Below are 20,268 nucleotides of genomic sequence, written 5' to 3'. Positions count from 1 at the left end.
TTTTGACATTAAAGTCTCTTCTAATCAAACGGAAAACTTGATAAAAATAATGTCCTAAAGAATCATGGGTCTAGCACACCTGGTTTGAGTTGAAATTTTGTGGGGGACTGAAGACTTTGCCCCTGTAACCAACAATCTCCAGCTTCCTAGTGAATTATTATGCACTTGAAAGAAAACAATGATAGTTATGAATCTTTATGATTTCTTAAGAATTAGGGTTAGCTAGCATGACCAATGCATAATCGTGTTTTGTGCACAATAATACATTCAAAACGCAGCCACATGCTTAATAAATGGCAAAACTTTGTGGTTACTCGGAGACAACATGTAAATTTTGGTCCCCATCAGATAAGGAATGAGAGATAAGGTGGTCCTCCTCCTTAACCCTACCTCCACAGAAAAATTTCAGAAGCAATAATCCTAAAGTACCCCACAACTGAAATCTATGCAAAATATATTGTTCTTTTATAAGGGAAAATGTAGAGAAACAGTCCTTTTTTGTGTCTGTTAAGGGCTTAAGGCTAATGTTTAGTCCTTGCAACAGTTTGAGTCTGTTTAGTCCTTTCAACAGTTTGAGTCTGTCAATGTCACTCCTCGACTAGATGGGAATCTAAAAGAGATGCATGACCCATGAAGGTGAGTGATAGGATAGTGTGCAATGAAAGTGGGAGCGAATGCGCTGTAGATTATTGTTTGTTGCTCTCTTTTAGTAAATGACAAGTGGTGTACTTAAGCGTTGCTTGGGGCTTGACAAATGCATACAAACGTGAAAAAAAGGATCAAATATAAAAACAAAAAAGATGGATAAAAAGGTCACTTCAACCCCTAAATTGTAAAGTTTGTAATAAAACAAAAAGTAGGGACAGAAATGTAAATTATGCATGTCAAAGTGAGTGGCAGAGATGTAATAAAAACAGAAAGAAGGACAAAATTGTAATTTCACACCTCATAACACTGTTCAAATCGAAACTGAGAATTAGTATATAGTATAAATACTGCTCGATCTTATTCGTAGTATTTAAGAGCTGAGCAGATTATGAGGTGAATGTTTTGTGTGGTGGATGTAGTTAAAGGACCACCTGGAAACCACGGCTGATGTGATGGCCATTTTGTGGTCAATTACTTACTGTAAGTGGCTTCACACATACAAGAGCCCTCTAGTGTTAAGTGGATAGTTTCTTACTTTCTTACTCTGGAACTAGTCTTTTTCGAGAACTTATCACACAATGTAGTGTTAATTATGAACTGTTTTGAAATGTTTCGTCTTTTGGGTGATCTTCATAGATAATTCTTATTACAAACATGATTCCTGTCAGACCTTAAAGCCGTTCTGTTACTGTCATAACAGCTTCAATCTTTTATAGGATAAAAGACCAAAACTATTTAAATTTTCTTATCCAGTGATTTCCAATGAAGATTCATATCTCATAATCTACCAGATGATCAGGTTATGAGTACAGATTTTGTTGATATAGGTAAAGGACCACTCTATACAATGAAGATCAATGCCATGCTCCCTTAGTATGCATACTATAAACAGCTATCTTTCTTGCTCTGATGCTGGTAATCAAATTTCTTCAATTTATCTTTCAGTTATTTTGAATTTTTGTACATCATAATAATATACTGAAGTGTCTGGGCTTTATATGGAATGACCTTTTCTTTTTTAAGCTTTCCAGATATTATTTAGTTAGATTATCAACCAAAATCAGGATTCACAGTTTACTGGTTTTCTATCGACTGTAGGATTTCCTTTTTTCTTTTTCTTTTTTTTTTCTTTTTTTTTGTCATCTGTTACTTTAGGTTCCTTTGATGCTGTTTTGCAACTTCAGCAAATCACCTGAAATGTGAAGAAGATGGACTCTTGCTGAATTGAACATTGTAGTGACATGAATTCCCCGGGCCATTTTCATCAAGTGCAGCTCATACAAAGATCTTGAGGGTTAGAGATTGGTTGGCCGTGTAGGACTAGGATACGATGGACACCAATCTAACAGGACCAAGGGAGGATTAACCCCTACTTCAAAGTGGCGAAACCTTGTTTAATTAGTTGGAGGATTCACTTTGCTGCCTGATTTGTTGATGACCTTCATTCTTAAAGGCCCTCTATGTTCGATCAACCAAGTAGGATTAGGGTTTAACCAAGTAGGTTTTGTCTATATAAATAACTTAGTTTCAGTTTGTTTTCCATTCGAGTTGATTCGGTTTTTGGTTCACTCGAAAAAAATCATAGCGAACCGAAGTACAAACTCGGTTTGGTTTCTGGTTTTTGGTCCAACTCATTACATATATACGCATAACTTCCAGAATCAAATATGTCAATTGACATCTCTGAAGAATTTCGTAGATTGCTCTAATTGTATACTGAAATTCAGTATCTAATGAAATTGCTGATAGGTATATTGGGTAAAGTGAGTGAACAGTTTGTGCATATACAGCTAGTATATAGAGAACAGTTTGAAACTGATGGATGTGACCTACTTTCGGAGGCTCACAAACTCTCAGATTCGATACTTGCTTCTGGTTTTACAGGAGGCCCTTGTTATGGCAATTGGCAAATCTTCCTCTCTCCCAAAGTTGATCTCTCTTATATAACACCTCAGAAAAGATCAGAAACCAAACCGATCCACCAAACAGAGAGAGGAAGTAATAAATGAGTCGCTCTCAGGGGTCTTAATCTTGCTCTTCTGTAATGTAATATTGCTGAGGGGAAATGCACGTGATAGAGAGGTTAACTCTATGAGTGTGCTTCCACATGATGCTCATCCCCACAGGTCCCCCATCGATCACCTCCAAAATTTCCCACCATATTTGAATCTTCAGCTCTTTCCCTCCCGCTAGCTCTAAACCTCTCAGCAATTATTGACATCATCCAGCTTTGAGTGAATTACTGCACTTGTGTCCCCAAAGATTACGAGGGTTTTAATGGTGGAGTAAGACATGTTTGAGTGTAGCTCCAGGGCTACGGTAATGCAACCAGTCTGGTAATAACTCCAAAGTCGGGGCAATAAATAAGCTGCAATCAGTCAATCACCTACGAAATCTAGCATGAGCAAAATGTCCGTGGGTGATTTAATTTCTCATCCACATTATTATAAAAGGATTTTGGGATTTGCAGGACTCGTGATAGGAATTATTTTTACCCAAGTCACTAAATAAAACACATTTGACCGGAAAAGGCCGGATTTCGATTTAGAAATGAGGAGGGCGAACCAATAGCCAAATTGTACCAAATGCTAACTGTACGGTTCAGGTTATTTATCCCGTTCATGTTCACCTTTTTTCAGTTTTTCAGCTTCTTTGTGCAAGCAATCGGAAACATACATCATGAAGGACAAAGAACCAAAATCCTAAAAGAAACTGTGGTTTACAAATCGTGGAAGCGATCTCTTCACGAACACGACGTATAACTCTAACTACAATATATGTCTGATTTCCACGGGCTACTCGGATCAAGTAATCTACCTAAAGTCATTAACTCATTATAAGCCATCATAAACACTAGTATAACAAGAAGAACTGCACATTCTTCCTCACCATGTCATAAAGATTACAAATCACATGCAAGGGCAACTCATCAGCCCAATGACAAGAAGAAATACTCATGGAACGGTAAATCATATCCAAGAATAATGTCACACAATAATAAAACCAAGACCGAGGACCAAACTAAATCCCTGACCCCGCTAAAAGACCATTTTGAACGACAAATACAAAACCTCCAACTCAATGGAGAAGTCAGTGATTCGACCAAAAGAAATCGATGGAGAAGTAAACTAACTACTATGAAATTTGAAAACTTTAACCAAACTAAAAACACTGCCATTGTTCTACTATCATCGAGGACAATCTAGCCGCATAGGTTAAAACAGAACGCGACTAACCGTGTCTCGCCATCCAACAAGTCAATTTTAGGCAAGTATGTTTTCAGGCACTACGTACATGTATGCATCTCGTTTTATGTGACAATTGATGCAATACAAGGAGAATTTCATTTATTGATGTGGTTCTGACACATAAAGTGAAATAAATGTGACGGTACGACTGACTAATCATTGCACATGCAAAAGGGGTGTTTTGGGTATTTCATCATGGTGGAGTTTGGATCATGGCGGAGCCGCGGAGCAATGGCCGAATTGACCCGATCCTGGTCGGATCTCTTGGATCTTATGTTGGGACGGAGATGACTAGAAGGGGCATCACATATCCAAGGCACGAGGAGGATACCGACATGATGCGGGTGGCAGTCCAACGATGCAGGAAAGGTGGCGCGGGTGGCGGCTAACGATGGTTTGGGCTAGGGTTGGCAGTTAGCGGTTTTTCCCTTGCTTACTGTACAGAGGCTTGCGCTTGGGCACTTTTATTAGGCCCGACCTAGGCTGGTTTGTTTATTTTCTATATGCTTTTTAATTTTGTTAGTTGGATAGTGTAGTCCTGTCTCTAGTGTGCAATAAGTCTAGAGACAAGCTATGGTACTGGGATGTATATCCTACTTTTATTTTACATGTACTTGAACAAAAATTACAATGTTATGAATCAAATTACAACATTGAGAACAAATTTACCAAATTTATTTACACTATTTACATGAAGTTAAACAAAATTACAACTATGAGAACAATTTGGTCAAAAAGTTGTAAAATGATTGTACAGTTTGTAATTACAATTATTAATACAACTCAACATTACCACTTTAACTACAAATATGTTGTCACATTTGTAAATGTAGGTATCACATACGGGTAGGTACCATAAAATTTCCCATAAGTCTATGCATCTATTTTACAAGGCTAGACAGGTTGTTTGTATGTGTGTGTTGTAGGCAGCGAGGTCTTTGATGTCAAATGGTTCTTACTGCCTGTGGCAGAGTGAAGTTAAGTATCGTTTGATTTACCATTTGGCGACAACATAATAGGAAACTAGTTGTTTTGGAAATTATGCTTCGCAGTATTCGAATTATAATTTTGTTATAACACCATTATATCAAAACAAATAGAGTAAAATAACCACTAGAGTATTCTTTGTTAGTTGGTGCCTCGTTAAATATATGTTTATTGTAGAGACTCATGATGATATTACATGTATTTGTAATCAAGGGTTTAGGCTATACGTCCTCTATTGTATTCAACACTTTCATTAATTAAGACTTATTTAAAATAAAATAAAAAATAAAAAAAAACTACTAAACCTTGTCAGGAGCCAAAGATATTATATTATATTGAACAATTTTGTTGGCCGAGTAAACTTCGAATCAAGTTGTAAAGATCAGGGACTCCTTGCAAATATGGACAAATCCAAATGGGAGGAAATTGTTTAAACTTCAAATATCAGAACGTTCAAATTTTTGTGAGCTTGCTCGTTCTTGTAGCTACACCAACGTACCATCAATATTAAAGACTCCTAGAAATATTTAAAGCTCTGGTACCAGAAGCCTCAGCTGATCCATGAATACCATTTAAGAAACACCAAAAAATTGAAGCAACATTAAATTAAAGCTGATGTTATATTTTTACAAAAAAAAAAACAATATGTATAAAGACCCCACTAACTATATATTTCCCTCCTCCATTCCCCCAACCTCCATTCTATTTTTTATCTTCACCATTTTTTCTTGTCCTTCACTGCTTTAAATAATCTCCTCTCTTCTCCTGACTAAACCATTAATACCACATTTCAGTGCTTCACCACCTCCAAATATTCATTTCAAAGTTTTGAAATTTCCTCCACATTTCTCAGTTCTCACCCAAGAAGAAGAAGAAATGAAGCTTCTTCCTTCTTCTCTGTTCAAGAACACAGCACCAGCACCAGAGCCAAAGTCTTCTTCTTCCTCTTGGCCCTGGCCTTCTTGTACCCAAACCAGGACCATCTCCTTCAGAATTCCCGGAAACGATATGTTCAAGACCATAAACTCGGCTTACTTCGACACCAACACACCGGAATCCTTCTTCACCAACTCCTCCGAGGGGTGTGCGAGTTTCTCCACAACAGTGTCTGAAGAAGACTCCTCGGGCGGAGGAGGAGATCCGATAGAGACTGTGATCAACAAAGGGTTGAGATCAGAGCGGCTCTTCTTCGATCCTGGTGAGACCAGCTCTATTTTAGACAAGGACTCTATCAAGGCTCGTGAAGAAGAAGAAGAAGAAGAAGAAGACGATGATGGGGTTGATGATGAACTTGCTGGTGGTGATGATAACATTCCGTTCAAAGAGAGTGTGGCTTTGTCCATGGACTCGCCGGACCCTTATGTGGATTTCAGAAAATCCATGGAGGAAATGGTGGAAGCTCATGGTTTGAAGGACTGGGAACATCTTGAAGAGCTTCTGTGTTGGTATTTGCGGGTCAATGGAAAATCAAACCATGGATATATAGTTGGAGCTTTCGTTGATCTTTTGGTAGGTCTCGCATTCAGCACTAGCATTCCTCCTCCTTCTTGTTCATGTAGTGAGTACTCTCCTTCTACTCCTTTGTCTTTTTACACCAGTACTACTTCCTGTTCATCTTCTTCTACCTCCACTCCTTGTGTGTCCTCCATTGGACCCGAGGACGGATCAGAAATGAGTACCAGCACCATTCCCTATTTGTCTTCCCTGTTAGAAGCTGAGGAAGAGATTAACGAAGAAGATGACGATGATGATGATGGTGCTTCATCTTAGCTTAACTATTCAGGTGTCTCTGATTAATTATTGCAAATATATGTATACCAGTAGTTGAGTGATAGTGAAATTTAACTTTCTCTTGATGACTCTCTCATGTTTCTTTCTGTGTCTTCAACAAAGCTAAATCCGTGTGGTGAATGCAAAGCATGAGTGTAGGTTGCAGTTGCCCTTTTTCGGATGCATATTTATTAGAGTAAGATATAATTGATCCTTCTTATGCAGATTTCTTTTTACCATATGCAGAAACTGTATAATTTCTTAAACGTTTAGAGAAGCATCTGCATTGATCACAGTTTTCACAGAAGTGGACTCTTATCTCTGTAAAGGAGAAGTCTTTGTGTATACACAATCCGTTTTTGTACATTGACTGGTTTTATATAGAACACAAGTAAGCGACACAGTGATAGTTAAACCAACTAGTAGTTAGTTTATTTCTCCTCAACTTTATGAGTTTATTTTTGTCACCAGTTAGGGCCAAAGTAAGGGAAATATCTCATTAACTGACAATTATAGCACATGAATAAATACGGATAAATTAGTAGCAAGAGGAAATTAGGTCAGAAAGTAAATAAATGAAGAAAACGATGGTTAAACCAACTTACTATTAGTTTACGAGTGTTTCTTATCGACTCTACGATGTGTTTCTGTCACGAGTAAATACCGTTTAAAAATATCACATTAACGGATAGCGATAACGTACAGATGAATAAATATGGATAAATGGGTAGTTAAAAGAGAAAATTAGGTCACGAAGTTAAAGAAAGATAGCAACTTTTATATATAAGCTTTTGGTTGCTATTTTAGGAAACCTTTCGTGACACTAAATTGAAGGCAAAACTGAATCTTTGAATGCATTTGTACAAGACAAAGTGACAAACTAAATGTTTATCTCTATAGATTGTGGGAGACATCAGAATCCAACTGCTGATACAATATTTACTATGAATTTAGGACCATGAGGGAGCTTGCTTCAACGGCATTCTGTTATTATGAGTGATGTAATTAAATATCTGCATATGTGAATATGATGATCTCCTGCAACTCACCCATGGTGATTTAGTATTGTTCATCACTGCCACTAGATGATATCCACATGCGAATCCAGTACTAAAATTTTGCAATGTCGTCTAAGAAATCAAGGCCTTCGATTTTGAAATGGGACAGTCGTTATCGATGATAGGAACAATACCAAAGGCTAAAGTTTGGCGTGGTCCTAACACTCATTTCCTTGCACCTGCAGGATTAGGCTCAATTTGTTTTGAGAAATATTGTACTCCAGTGAAGACGAACATGGTGCATCGTTCATCCATGGTTTTGAGAGTCAAGTAGCAACGATTCTGGGAAAGAAACAAACCCAACTCAGCTTTAATTTCAGTGGCCAAAATGATTTCAGATAGAGATTGTATATTTTCTTCTACTAAAAAAAAAAAAAAAAAAAAAAGAGAAAGAAAAAGAAAAACAAAATAGTTACAATAGAAATACCGGGCTCCTTTTGGGTACCTAGCTCACTATCTTATCATGATCTCCCATGCCCTAAAGAATTTGAATCTCTTTGTTGTGGAGGCTCTTGCAAAAGCTAGAGGTTGTAGGAAAAAACAAAGAGATGACATATATTCTTTGGAGGGTGATAGGCGAATGTCAGGATTAATTTGGGTGGTGCATAGGAACAGCTCAAGTTAAATCCAATATGGTTCGATGGCAACAACTCAATTTGAAAATCGGAAACTATAGATTGGTAATTGGAAGGCAATGATTGGATATGCCTTGTTTCAGCTATATATCTTCAATCTAGTTACCTTCTCTTCTATCCTAGGCAAAAATAACTCCCAAAAAAGTTTTTGATCAGTAGTTGGATTTTGATCTTCCAATAAGGAAACATGGTATACATGACAACATTTTACAAGAGCATTTCTAAGAAAATCTTTCAATTCACTTTTTAAATGTACTTCGACAATTTCAGTTACTTTGGAATATTACAATACAATTTGTAGCTTCAGTTAAAAACAGTTTTGAACGTTCAAACTAATTTTCAAATTTTTACCAAGTTTATTCGAATATGTGGTCTAGATTAATTACTCTTACACCACAAAAGAGTGTTGTAAAATATTTTCAGTGTGATTCTTCTCTTCTTACAAGTCCGATTAAATTAATACATCCAGCTAGGTAGACTACTGATATAAACATATAAACTTAGAATATGAGTTCAAAATCTCGATCCCACTAAACCAAGACCCATAAATTAACTAGAAGACAGATTATGACAATATTAAGGACAACCATTTTATAATACACTGTTGATTAGTATTTACCCTAGAGGCCTGGACTATAAAACTCATAATAATATTCACAACCTGTTGATTAATATTTACCATACAAATCAACAACAGACATAAACCCCAAAGCTCGATTGCTTAGTATATATAGGCTCTAGCTCGAACTACCTCAGTCAAAATATTTCAAAATTTCCTGATTAATATTCAGAAAACACTGATAATTGGGCAAAAAGGTACTCTTAACTGCATGTAGTGGTGGGAATAGGTACAAAAAATAAGTGTGACAACGCTCCATGCATCGAAGTCTTTTGGCTCGATCGATCAGCAAGCACAGCATAGATGCCTCTTCAGTCTCGATCTGAGGCAAACTGCAGATTCTTGTCAAGTTTAGCGGCGAAGCTTCTAAACCTTGTGCCACTTAATATATTATCACCTCAATCTCAATGAGCAATGGAAGATTATAATATTTAGTTGATGATAACTGATTAAACTAGCTAGTATACTATGTTCATTGGTTCTAAACTATATAGGGCCATTTCTACGTTCCCAGATGCAATCTTTTATCATCTATCACCTACCTTTGATTTTCCTATGTGATATATATAGTGTTTCTGGCTTTCTGCGTTGGGGCAAAAATGTCACTGGAAAATAGTAGTGAATCCAAAAGTATGATGTAGAACAGTAGAAGTAAAACATAAGTGAAAAAATAGTGTCCAATGCCATTTGCTTCATCATAGATTACTAACGGTCTTTTGGAGGTGTTTAATCAAACAAGGGTAAAAGTTCTTATGGAGGAACAAAAATGAAGGAAAGGAACGGACAATTGATCGACTTGAACGTCCTAGGCATTCTAAAAGACGAAATATTGGGTGGTTGTGTGGCATAAGTTCCTCAACTGCCTACTACTCGTGCGTTGCAATATATATATATTTTTTTTTTGAGAAGAAACGAAAAAGGATCACTCACTCGTACGTTGCAATGAAAGAGTAGTTTACAGATATAAGGTTCTTAAACTTTTAGCCAATTTTGAGCTAATTATATAATTCAAGACAAGAATTCGAACTTCATCTATTTGATATTCGTATAACAAGAAAGAAGGACGAAAGTGCTTGTATGCACCACGGTATAAATGAACCAATAAATATAATACGATCTCAGCCACACATTTAATCTAATTAATACATAAAACTAACCCAATATTAACACTGTTTAAACGAAATAAAACTCAAAAAAATTATCAATAAAGTAAAAACAGTAATAAATAAATATTTAATTTATATATCTTAATTCTTAAACCCTAACAAAATTACTCTTCACCACCAAATTGCTTAGAAAAGTGGAGGTGATGGGGGGCTCAAACACAGTGTCCGCCGGAATTCTCCTTTCCCAGACAAAGTGGCCACGACCACCACCCTCCTCCTCCTCCTGACCCTAGTCGCCAGCGCCTCCTCCGTCGCAATTATTGGCATCTTACTGACCCACCAGTGTTGCTACGAACGGTAAGCCTCCGACGACCCGACGCCCTCCACTCTCCGGTGCTCTCTCTCTCTCCTCCCTTTTCCTCTACCCACTCTCTCCTCCATCCTCTATCCTTTTGCTCCTTCTCTTTCTCTCTCCAGATCCACCTCACTTTCCATATTGCCCGATTCATTCTGCAAGGTTGATTGCTTCCAAATCTGCAAGGTTGATTGCTTACTACAGTGCTATGGCTGGAGAAGCTGGTTTTGGGGAAGATGGAGGGATGGAGATGAATAGTTGTTTCTTGGGTTTTTACTGTTGGATCAAAACATTATAATTTTTTTGTAACTAACGGACGTTTGCTAATATGGGGTGGTTCCAGTGCACCGTGGTGCACTGAATCCGCTCCGGAAGAAGGATCACTCACTCATCTGCTCCCATGCTATATATGTAGGTGTCACTGTTTAAAATACCATCCCAGCTGCAGTACTCGATCACATTACTCCAGTTCCAGACAAAGAAACAAACACCCTGCAGGTTTTTACTTGTCATATTGGAGGAAATCAATAAGCAAACACATGGAATGCTTAGTCTGGTAATTAGTGAGATAATGACCCAACAATGAGACCCTCACTTTCCGAGAAAATTATATAATTTTACACGAAAATAATGACAGAAAAAGAGTATGGAAGTTGGTGTCTGTCTGTTCCATTTCAAGTTGGGGAGAGTTGAGTAAACTCGATGATCGATCTGTGTGTTTGTTGGGTTTTTTTTTTTTTTTTTTTTTTTTGCATTAAATGGGTTTCATGGGTCTATACGCCAATCCCATATTTTCCTCATCGATTTCGCTTTTCGATTCATTGCCTGACGGCTTTGGATTGGACCTCGGTAATGTATCATACTTTAAACCATTCGTATTAACAAAATATATATATTAGGGTTATATTAGGGTTTTCTGATTTTCCTATACAAGCTTGTTAGTCAATATGTTCAACCATTTCTTACATATTCTAAAGAGCACATAATTTTAGTCATATGAGTGGATTTCACGCATCAAGGTACACTTGCGTCATTAATATTGTGCAAGTCATGGCGATTGGAGCTATGATGAGAGAATGAAGACGGGAAACCCTCAATTCCTTCATCTGGTATTTTCATTTTGGATTAATTAAATAAAATACCCGGAACTATAGGGCTCTCTTCAATCTGATACCCAACTATCGAATTCTATCATTCTACTACCTCAACTTTGAAGCCGTTAACAACTTCATACCTCAACAGTTAAGATCGTACCCCTGTTAACTGTTGACGTGGCAGTTAAGGTTGGAATTGTCTAAAGGCAATTTCATCATTTCAATACGTCTGAACTTAATTAAACAAAAATATCCAAGTCATGGCTATTAGAGCTGTGATGAGAGAATGAAGACGGGAAACCCTTAATTCCTTCATCTGGTATTTTCATTTTATTTTTAATTCGATAAGATTAAATGCTTATAATAACATAACCTCTTCTTCGACCTCGAGTTCTCATCTCCTATGTTTGAAACATTTGTACTAGTTTGAAACACTTGTACTAGTTTTTTGGGTTTCAATTTTGTAAATGATGTTCATATATATGCATGCATGATAGTGTTACGTGAAAGCTATAAACAAATAAAAGGATGAGAGTGTGTTTAGTTGCTATGTTCACTTTCACTTTGATCCGTATAAGAATCTTTGCATAGTCATATGTAAGTGACAAACAGATTACTTCAAGGAGAACCGAATATACTCCTATAATGACTTCATATAGGTTAAACTAAGCTGTTTCCTTAGATAGCAGTATAGCACATAGTTAACTTCTTATATGGAAAAACTTTACCCTAGTTCTCAGAACACACTTTCCAAAGTTACAGAAAACTACTCGCTACAAGACATCATCTTCTCCTCTGAACAATGTCAAGCTTTTGTTCTTCTGGAAAAGAGGCATGCAGGGACTAGTCTGTTCCATTTCTTTTTCTCCGTCTTTTTGGTGGATAAAGGACTATTCATTCATTCATGTCTAATAAATGGGGCACGATATTGAGGAGGAGGAGGAGGGAGTTATTTATACCAACAACCAACTCCAGCCCATATCAATCACATTTCTTTTGATCAATCGGGACGACATGACTTAAGCGCCGTTTGCATTTATTTGGGCTTTGTCTTTTGATATCGAACTTGTCAAGCCATGCATGTGTTTCTAGTGAACCAATTACTCCCTTGCATCATGACCAAGTTCATGCCTCCATGAAGATCGAACAAGTTTATGATGGCATAATTAACATGGTGACTTGAAGGTTAATAACTAATAAGCCTGTGTTTCTGTTGCTCTGTGGATGCATGAAATAGAAATAGATCACTTATTGAAACCCTAGAACGTACACAAGAATTGAAGAGAAGCTCTTGATTCTAATCAATGTCTGATATGGATCGGAAATTTTATGGATTTTGTTGTATGAGAAAATGCCTAAAATAAAGCTAGATTTGACCATGGATATGATACAAATCCAAATAATAAAATTAAATCTTGTCCCTCGTCGTTCTATTTCCGGAAAGGTACAATCATAGTTCCGATCAGATTTTATAACATCATCTGGAAATTACGTACATCTTGCATGTGCGCGCGTTTGCATCACCCCAACTGCTCCTCCAGATTTGTTTCCCACCCGTTCTGCTCTACTTAATTAATGATCCAATCAATATCTGGAAAAAGACGATGAATCGATGATGACGTTCATAACTTCATATGGGAGATTGATCGATCAAGGAGTTTTTTTTTTTGGTCAAGGAGTTCGATGGACTAATTAGAAGAACCGAAGTAACATATATGCACGTACCCATCAGTACTCCCTCAAAGAAGATAGATCAAGTACGTAATTAAGATGACTGAAGATAGCAGTTCAGCAAATAACATTGATCTTGGTTTTGAAGCTAGTAACTAAGATAAGGACGGATGAACAAGACTCTCACATTACATTCTGATCGACTTTCCTTGCTAAACGAAGCACAATGTTGAAGTTGTATATATTGTTCATTCTCTAGCTAGCTTTTAGTTCTTGTATCTTGTATAATACAATCGGTGAATTGCCGGCCGACACCAGCCTAACCAGAGACCATCAGTTTATCGAGCAATTGCAGTTGAGCATAAATAAAACTTGGAACTAACTACATGCATGCAGCGTCGGCCGAGAATGTCATCTGACTCGTGCTAGTTGCTACCGCTAGCCAAAGTAAGAACTAAGAAGCCCACGCATAAGCATGATGATCGACCTAAATAGACTCGTAAGATGGATATGACGGATAATTATAAACAAAAAAAAAGACTACAAAATATCTTACGACATGTACGTCATGAATGAGTTGTCAGATCATGAATAAGTCGATCGGTAAGATCAAATATTAGCTAGACTGTTAGAGCATAAGTCGTGAAGTTGGTCTTTCAAGAAAGCACAATTGAACCATACATGATAAGTGTCCTTCATAGTTGCTTAACTCAACAAGAGAACACATTACACATGCATAATGCAGATTAACAGTTGATGATGTTCCAAACTTGCTTCCCAGATATTGTACCAATTAAAGGGCGGCCAGAAACTTTGTTCACAGCCTTGTTGGGTTCTTGGGTTACAAAAGTACCAAATTATTTGAAGTCACCATCCCTAAAGTGACTTAAACCCTAAATGTCTCTACAAAGCAAATATTATAGCTTTAGGGGCATGCATGTCTTGAACTAGGGCCAATGGGGACTCACCGTTACGTCATGTCATTACCATTTTTAACCCATCCTCTTGGTTGGCCACTAATCGATCCCCACTATGTACCTCTTTATCTGTGAGTGTATCACATTTGATCCTCCAAATCAAAAGATTGCGTTTCATTGGTCGGGAAAGAACCTGAGGCACTCATATGTAATTGTCATCTCCAGTAACAAGCGGTTATTAGTTGAATGAATATACAGATGATATGACTATGATGTACATATACTTTTAGTCATTCTTTTTCCTTTTTTCTTTTCGTGAAACATATATATGTATAATTGTTAAATAGCAAATAGAGGCCAAAACAATATCATATGGGTAAACTCATAAACAAGTCACTCAAAATTATATTCTTAAATAATCAAAATAAGAGTAAGACAAAGTTGTACAAAACAAAGCCTAAAACATCCCAATCTTAATTAAACAAAACTTTTTCTTCAAATCTATCTTTGTAGCCGGCCTGCCACTAGGGAAGACTTGTCGTTGAAGCTACAACAGAAGTTGCCAGCGTGGATAGAGAACCAGGGTGGTCTGTAAAGGTGAGGATATGGCCGGAGCTGTCAAACATTCTCCAGTTGACCAATTACATACAAGAAGATCTTGCATAGAAGAGTAATTTTTTCCACAACCAAACCACAAAAAGCAAGAGAACAAAAATATGTAAAGGTGGTTGCAAAAGAGTACGAAATCCTCCATATATAGCATGGCAAGGTAGAAAGAATGAGCTTTGTTCGTGGTTTGAAGATTTTGAGGAACAAAGTAGACAAAACTCTGCAAATCATCTTGAGAACATATTTGAGAGTGTATCTTAAAAAATCAGATCTAATTAAGATTTGCAAATAGATTTGATCCACAATGACCAACATCATAAGCAAATTAACAAAGAAAAATCACCCCTTAGAGTGAGGAATCACCACTAAGTCACCACAAAGATGAGGGATCACCACATGGATGAGGGAGATCAAAGAAGAAAAGTTGCTACGATGAGAAAGCTGTGGAATTTTAGAGAGACTATAATGTGAACAGTAGCTATCAACTCTCATGCCTTTTCTTGTATGTGGTCAAATTAATTTTGGTTCATGTATTTTAAACATATAGAATTTAATTTTATTTACCAAAAGGTTAGTTGAAAAACTTAATTAACATTAAAACATTTACAGAGGAATATCAATTAATGAAAAACCATATAATATAAAGGGGAGACATAGAGCCTAAACCTTGTATTTCAACAAGTAATGTATTCAAACATGTACCAGTTTACAAAGAGTGGTGTTCGATTGATAACTCTATTTACTTAAACAAAGCGGCGATATAATGGAAATGTAATTCTACCAAGGAAAAGCATTAAATAACAACTAGTATAGTTTTCCTACAATGTTGTCACACAAGATATAATCTGATGACAATCTATTTCAACCTGTCACTAAAAGGTTGTGATCATTTGACAAAATTGATAACTCGTTGCCTAACTAGGACAATCAAGGCACGCAAGCCCTCATACATGAACAATCCTCATATTTTCATATTTAAAACAAAATAATTGAAAGTAAAAACATAACTGTCCAAGTTAGGCCCAATTAATGAACCCAAGCCCAAAAACCGTCCAACAAAGAGAGGTGGCCACGTCGTAGGACCTTCTACAGCATGCCCCGCCGCTAGGCCTCACCATGGGCTGAGCTAGAGCCGGCCCTACCCTAAAATTTAGGGCTTAGGGTAGGGTCGGGTAGGGCTTTGACTTGGTCAATAAAATTTAGGGCCGGGTAAATCCCGAGGCTTAAATATGCAAGCCCTTGCTCGCTCTTAAAGCCCATTTTGTTAGGGCTAATAGGGCCGGGTAGGGCCGGCCTTATAGGGCTAATTAAATAGGGCTGAATGGGCTGAATATAACATTATTTTGTACAAAATAAATTTATTAGTTTTAATTTTTTTTTTTCCTCAAAAATTACCTCAAGGGATACAAGACCCTATTTTTAGTCATGTTTAACATACATATACAAGATATTTAACTTAAGACATCTAGAATAATTAATTTAAGTAGTTATATTCATATATCTCATTAACTCTCTCTCTAAATCACCAAAAATCAATTGTTATTTAACTAAGCAAAATAAAAACTAAAGAAATAAAACTTACAAAATAAATTATAAAAAAGAAGATTAGTTGTATTGTATAAAAAATAAGAAACATATTAAAAACAATAGAAAATTAAAAAATTAATAGGGCCTAAAAGACGGGCTTTTAGAACCGGGCCAGGCTTGACTTGGCCCTAAATGGCTCATTAGGGTAGGGCCGGGTTTCATTTGTTTGACCCTTGCCCTACCCTAATTGAAAAGGGCTAGGGCAGGCCCGCCTTAACGGAGGGCCGGGTAAGGCCTCGGCCCTATAAGGTCGGGTGGGTTTTAGGACGGGCTAAGACCGAAGGACCAAATGATGAGGCCTACCCGCCGCCATCAAGCCATCCCCACTGTTATAGCAACACGGTCGATCCCAAACCTGCCTAAAGTCCTAAACTGAGCAATTGACCTGGATAGCTATAAGCCAGACCATAACGATCTCCATTTTCCAACCTGCCAAACACCAATCCATATAGATTAGATCTCCATTTTCCAACCTGGTACGGTCTGCAAACAAACACGCTAAGAGCCTAAGACACCAAAAAGCATATGGCTAGGATTTGCGAGCCCCAACGGTGCCAAATTGTGTGGTCTGACCATTCAGTCTTCGAGCAACCCACCCACCACCACGATCATGTAGACACTCCTTCCTTACGGGACAACCTCCCTTCTCCATCATGAACAAAAGCTATCAGACCTAGGTTCTCACCAGAAACAAATAGAGCAGCTCAAAACACTATGACAATCATGCTCGTCCGATGAGCACGTCGCGAGGACGTTCCGCCAGACGAAGGAGAAAAAACTAGGTTAGAGGTTGAAATACTTGTAGCCGGAATCATTTCGATTTCTTGATGTGTTAGTACTTGATACCGACTTGAATATTTGTATCATAATCATTCACTCTTAAATACACGAGAGTAATTTCAATGAAGAAAAAAATTTAACAAAATTACTCACCTCTCAATTGAAAGGTGATTTCTATCAACATATAAAATCTGAAGAGAAAAAGAAAAATTGAATGCCAATCTCCCTCACACGCAAACAAGTTCATAACTCAATTCATAAATGTAGCTGACAAATGCAAAAATTGAAGGGGCTAGTCAATTCTGTGAAGGAATCTTGTCAATTAATTGGTACAGTAAACACAGATGGGCCTCCATTAAAGACCCGGGAAGCAGACTATGAATGCATCCAAGTTGGCCCCTTCAAATCCTCGCAAATTAAATTTCCTTGTTTCCTGCGATTCACAACCTAAAGAAAATGCCAAGTAAATTTGTAATAAGATCAAACTCCATCTTCGTCCCCATCTCTTATTTGCTTTTATCTGATAGTGGGGAACATCTTTCTCGGTTTCTCCTTTCTGTGGACCAAAAAACACACAGGAAGAAAAGAAAGAAATTCCTGCCTTTTAACACATGAACTCTAACTTGGGTATTAGGGCATGCTTAAAAATTCAGAGGCATGAACTCTGATTGCCACTGCAAAGTGTAAAGGCATGAACAAGTAGGATCTTTGTTACTTTTGGTAAGTTGGGGGTGTTTCATTGTTGATACAAATGCAGAGTGGGGTGGGTATCTATCACACTCGCTTATCCCTTGACAAAAAGACGACTTTGATCATGATGGTTTCTATCGAAACTAATCTAATCTCTATCAAAACTAAGTAGATCGATATATGTACCTTTTTTATTGGTATGTTCTCTAAGAGTCTAAGCATACTCTCTTACATGTTCACCTTTCAATCGGAGAGTAACGTGTGGTAATGGTTGTAGATTGTGTTTTTTAAATGAGCTTCTAATATGAATTGTTCATTTTGAATTTATATGAAAATTCATATTTACAAGAAGCTAACTGATAAATTATTTGATTATCACGGTTTAGACAATGGTTCAATCGGCATAAATTATTAAGGGTACCAAAAAAAATCCCTCCTCCAAAAATCATTTCTCCATGTAAGCTTCAAATTCTGCATAAATTATTTCAATCGGCATTCAAAGATGGACATGTCTTTCTAAGTAAGTTCTCTGCTGCTTCTCTTGGTTTTGTTGGAGTTTCTAGAGGTGTCTTTAATCTGCAGAAGGCATATGTGACACCAAAGCAAAAGAATGAGACCGCCTCATTGGTTCCAAAAACAATAACCCTCCAACACAATAAGAACAAAGTTGCTGCTGCTGACGATGTGCTTAGCTACATGTATGTTGTTAAACCCCCGAGCCCTACTATTAAGGGCAAAGAAAAAGAGACTGTTTAATCTTTATTTTTCAGCTTACAAATTATGTTAGGGTGCGTCTATTGTCACCTCATAAATCACTTTGTTCACCTTACACGTTGATGATTTATTGAAATACTAAAATACTCTCATGTAAAATTACAGCAATGGACAATAAGTTGTTACAAATTTTTTTTCTTTTTTTTATCTATTTGTTTTGGATGGAAACATACTTCATAAACTCTAACCCAATTTGCTCACCTCACACGTTGATGATTTATTGAAATACTAAAATACTTTCATGTAAAATTATAACAATGGACAATAAGTTGTTACAAATTACAATTTTTTTTTTTTATTCTATTTGTTTTGGATGGACACATACTTCATAAACTCTAGAGGGATTTTCATATACATCCAATTTTGAAGAGTGATTTTAAATAAAACCCACCTAATATTCTTATTTAATAGACATCTAAAATGTATCATAATATCTAAAATGTATCAATTATGATACATATTATGTCTTATTTTTTCTAAAATTTACACAATTGCCACCTTTCAATTATAACATATAAACATAATAAATAAGTTTAATTGATGTTGTCTTAAATATCTTGATTATGAGTTTTTCTTCTAACACTAAAATTTTTCAATCAATTTATAAGAATCATTCAGTTTTCTTTATTTTTTATAAAAAAATTCTAGGTGAAAGGAATTCATTATCTGATTTATACATAAAGTAGAATATAATATAAATAAGATATTTGATTATTAGAGTAAAATGAAGAAATTTTACACTGTTACCGTATGACTATGTGAAATCTGACGTGGTCCTCCATTCCATCTAAATTTTGACATGTGGATTTCTATAATGAAAAACCATTTTAGCTATTTTGATCTTTTAAACCCTAAACCCTAAACCTTGAAACCTGAACCATATACCCTATACCTTATACCCTAAACCTTGAACCCTATACCCTATACCCTAAACCCAATTTTGGTTTTTTTAGGTATATTATCATATCATGCCCTACTTAATAGGTACATTAGAAGTAAGTAGTTGAGAGTAAAATGTTCTCTCAATCAGGATTGGAAATGATATAATAATTGTCACATCCCGACCCTTATATTTTTACCTTATTTACTAGCGTGATTACAATAAGAATTTTACCGTCTCCGTCATTGAGTAAATAGTTTAATTGGTCCCTAGAGGGGTTTCGGGGACGATTATGTGCGGAGGATTATTATTATGAAGAAAATACGACGACGGTAAAAATAGTAAATTTTAGCTAGTAAAAGGTAATTTTTATTCGGGTATTATTTTTCGGGGTGTTGAATTTTGGATTAAAAGGAGAGTTGGGTCGGCTGGGCCGAGCCCAACCCATTTCTTCTTCCTTTCTCTCTCTCTCCCTCCCGATTTTTCTTCTCTTCTCACCCGATTTTCTTCTCTCTACACCCACCGGTTTTCCGGCCGCCCTCCCGCCGCCGTCCGACCTCCGTTCGCCACCGGACCGGTCCCGTTCGGTCGGTCTCCCTCCCAGCTTCCATTCCAGACCGGTGAGAGGAGCCCTAGCGCCGCCGTGAGTGAGCGGTGCCGCCCGAAAGCTTCGACTGCCGAATTGGTTTTCTCGCCGGAACTTCCTCCTCCGGCCACCAATCCGGGCAAGCTTGGTATGGTTTTGTAGCCCTCCAACCCAGCAACCTTGTCCTAAAAGGACTCACTCCCTCTTGAGCTAGGTAAGGAGAAATTTGAGGTGGAAGTTTTATGGTGTTTTGA

General features: G+C 37.0%; 1 protein-coding gene across 1 annotated transcript; it reads left to right on the top strand.

Moving 5' to 3' along the window:
- Positions 1–5,759: 5,759 nt before the first annotated feature.
- On the top strand, positions 5,760–6,795 carry LOC101293706. Its single transcript, XM_004305588.1, has 2 exons — positions 5,760–6,161; positions 6,210–6,795. Exons 1-2 carry the CDS (start codon positions 5,760–5,762, stop codon positions 6,651–6,653), a joined length of 846 nt encoding a protein of 281 aa, XP_004305636.1. The 3' UTR covers positions 6,654–6,795.
- Positions 6,796–20,268: the final 13,473 nt, after the last annotated feature.

This window comes from Fragaria vesca, linkage group LG6 (assembly GCF_000184155.1).
Source record: "Fragaria vesca subsp. vesca linkage group LG6, FraVesHawaii_1.0, whole genome shotgun sequence".
Classification (NCBI taxonomy): domain Eukaryota; kingdom Viridiplantae; phylum Streptophyta; class Magnoliopsida; order Rosales; family Rosaceae; genus Fragaria; species Fragaria vesca.
This window is presented reverse-complemented; position numbering and strand designations above follow the sequence as displayed.

Coding starts and splice junctions, on each gene's coding strand:
- LOC101293706 (XM_004305588.1), top strand. CDS start 5,760: ATGAAGCTTCTTCCTTCTTCTCTGTTCAAGAACACAGCACCAGCACCA. Junction 6,162..6,209: donor AAGAAGAAGACGATGATGGG/GTTGATGATGAA, acceptor CCGTTCAAAGAG/AGTGTGGCTTTGTCCATGGA.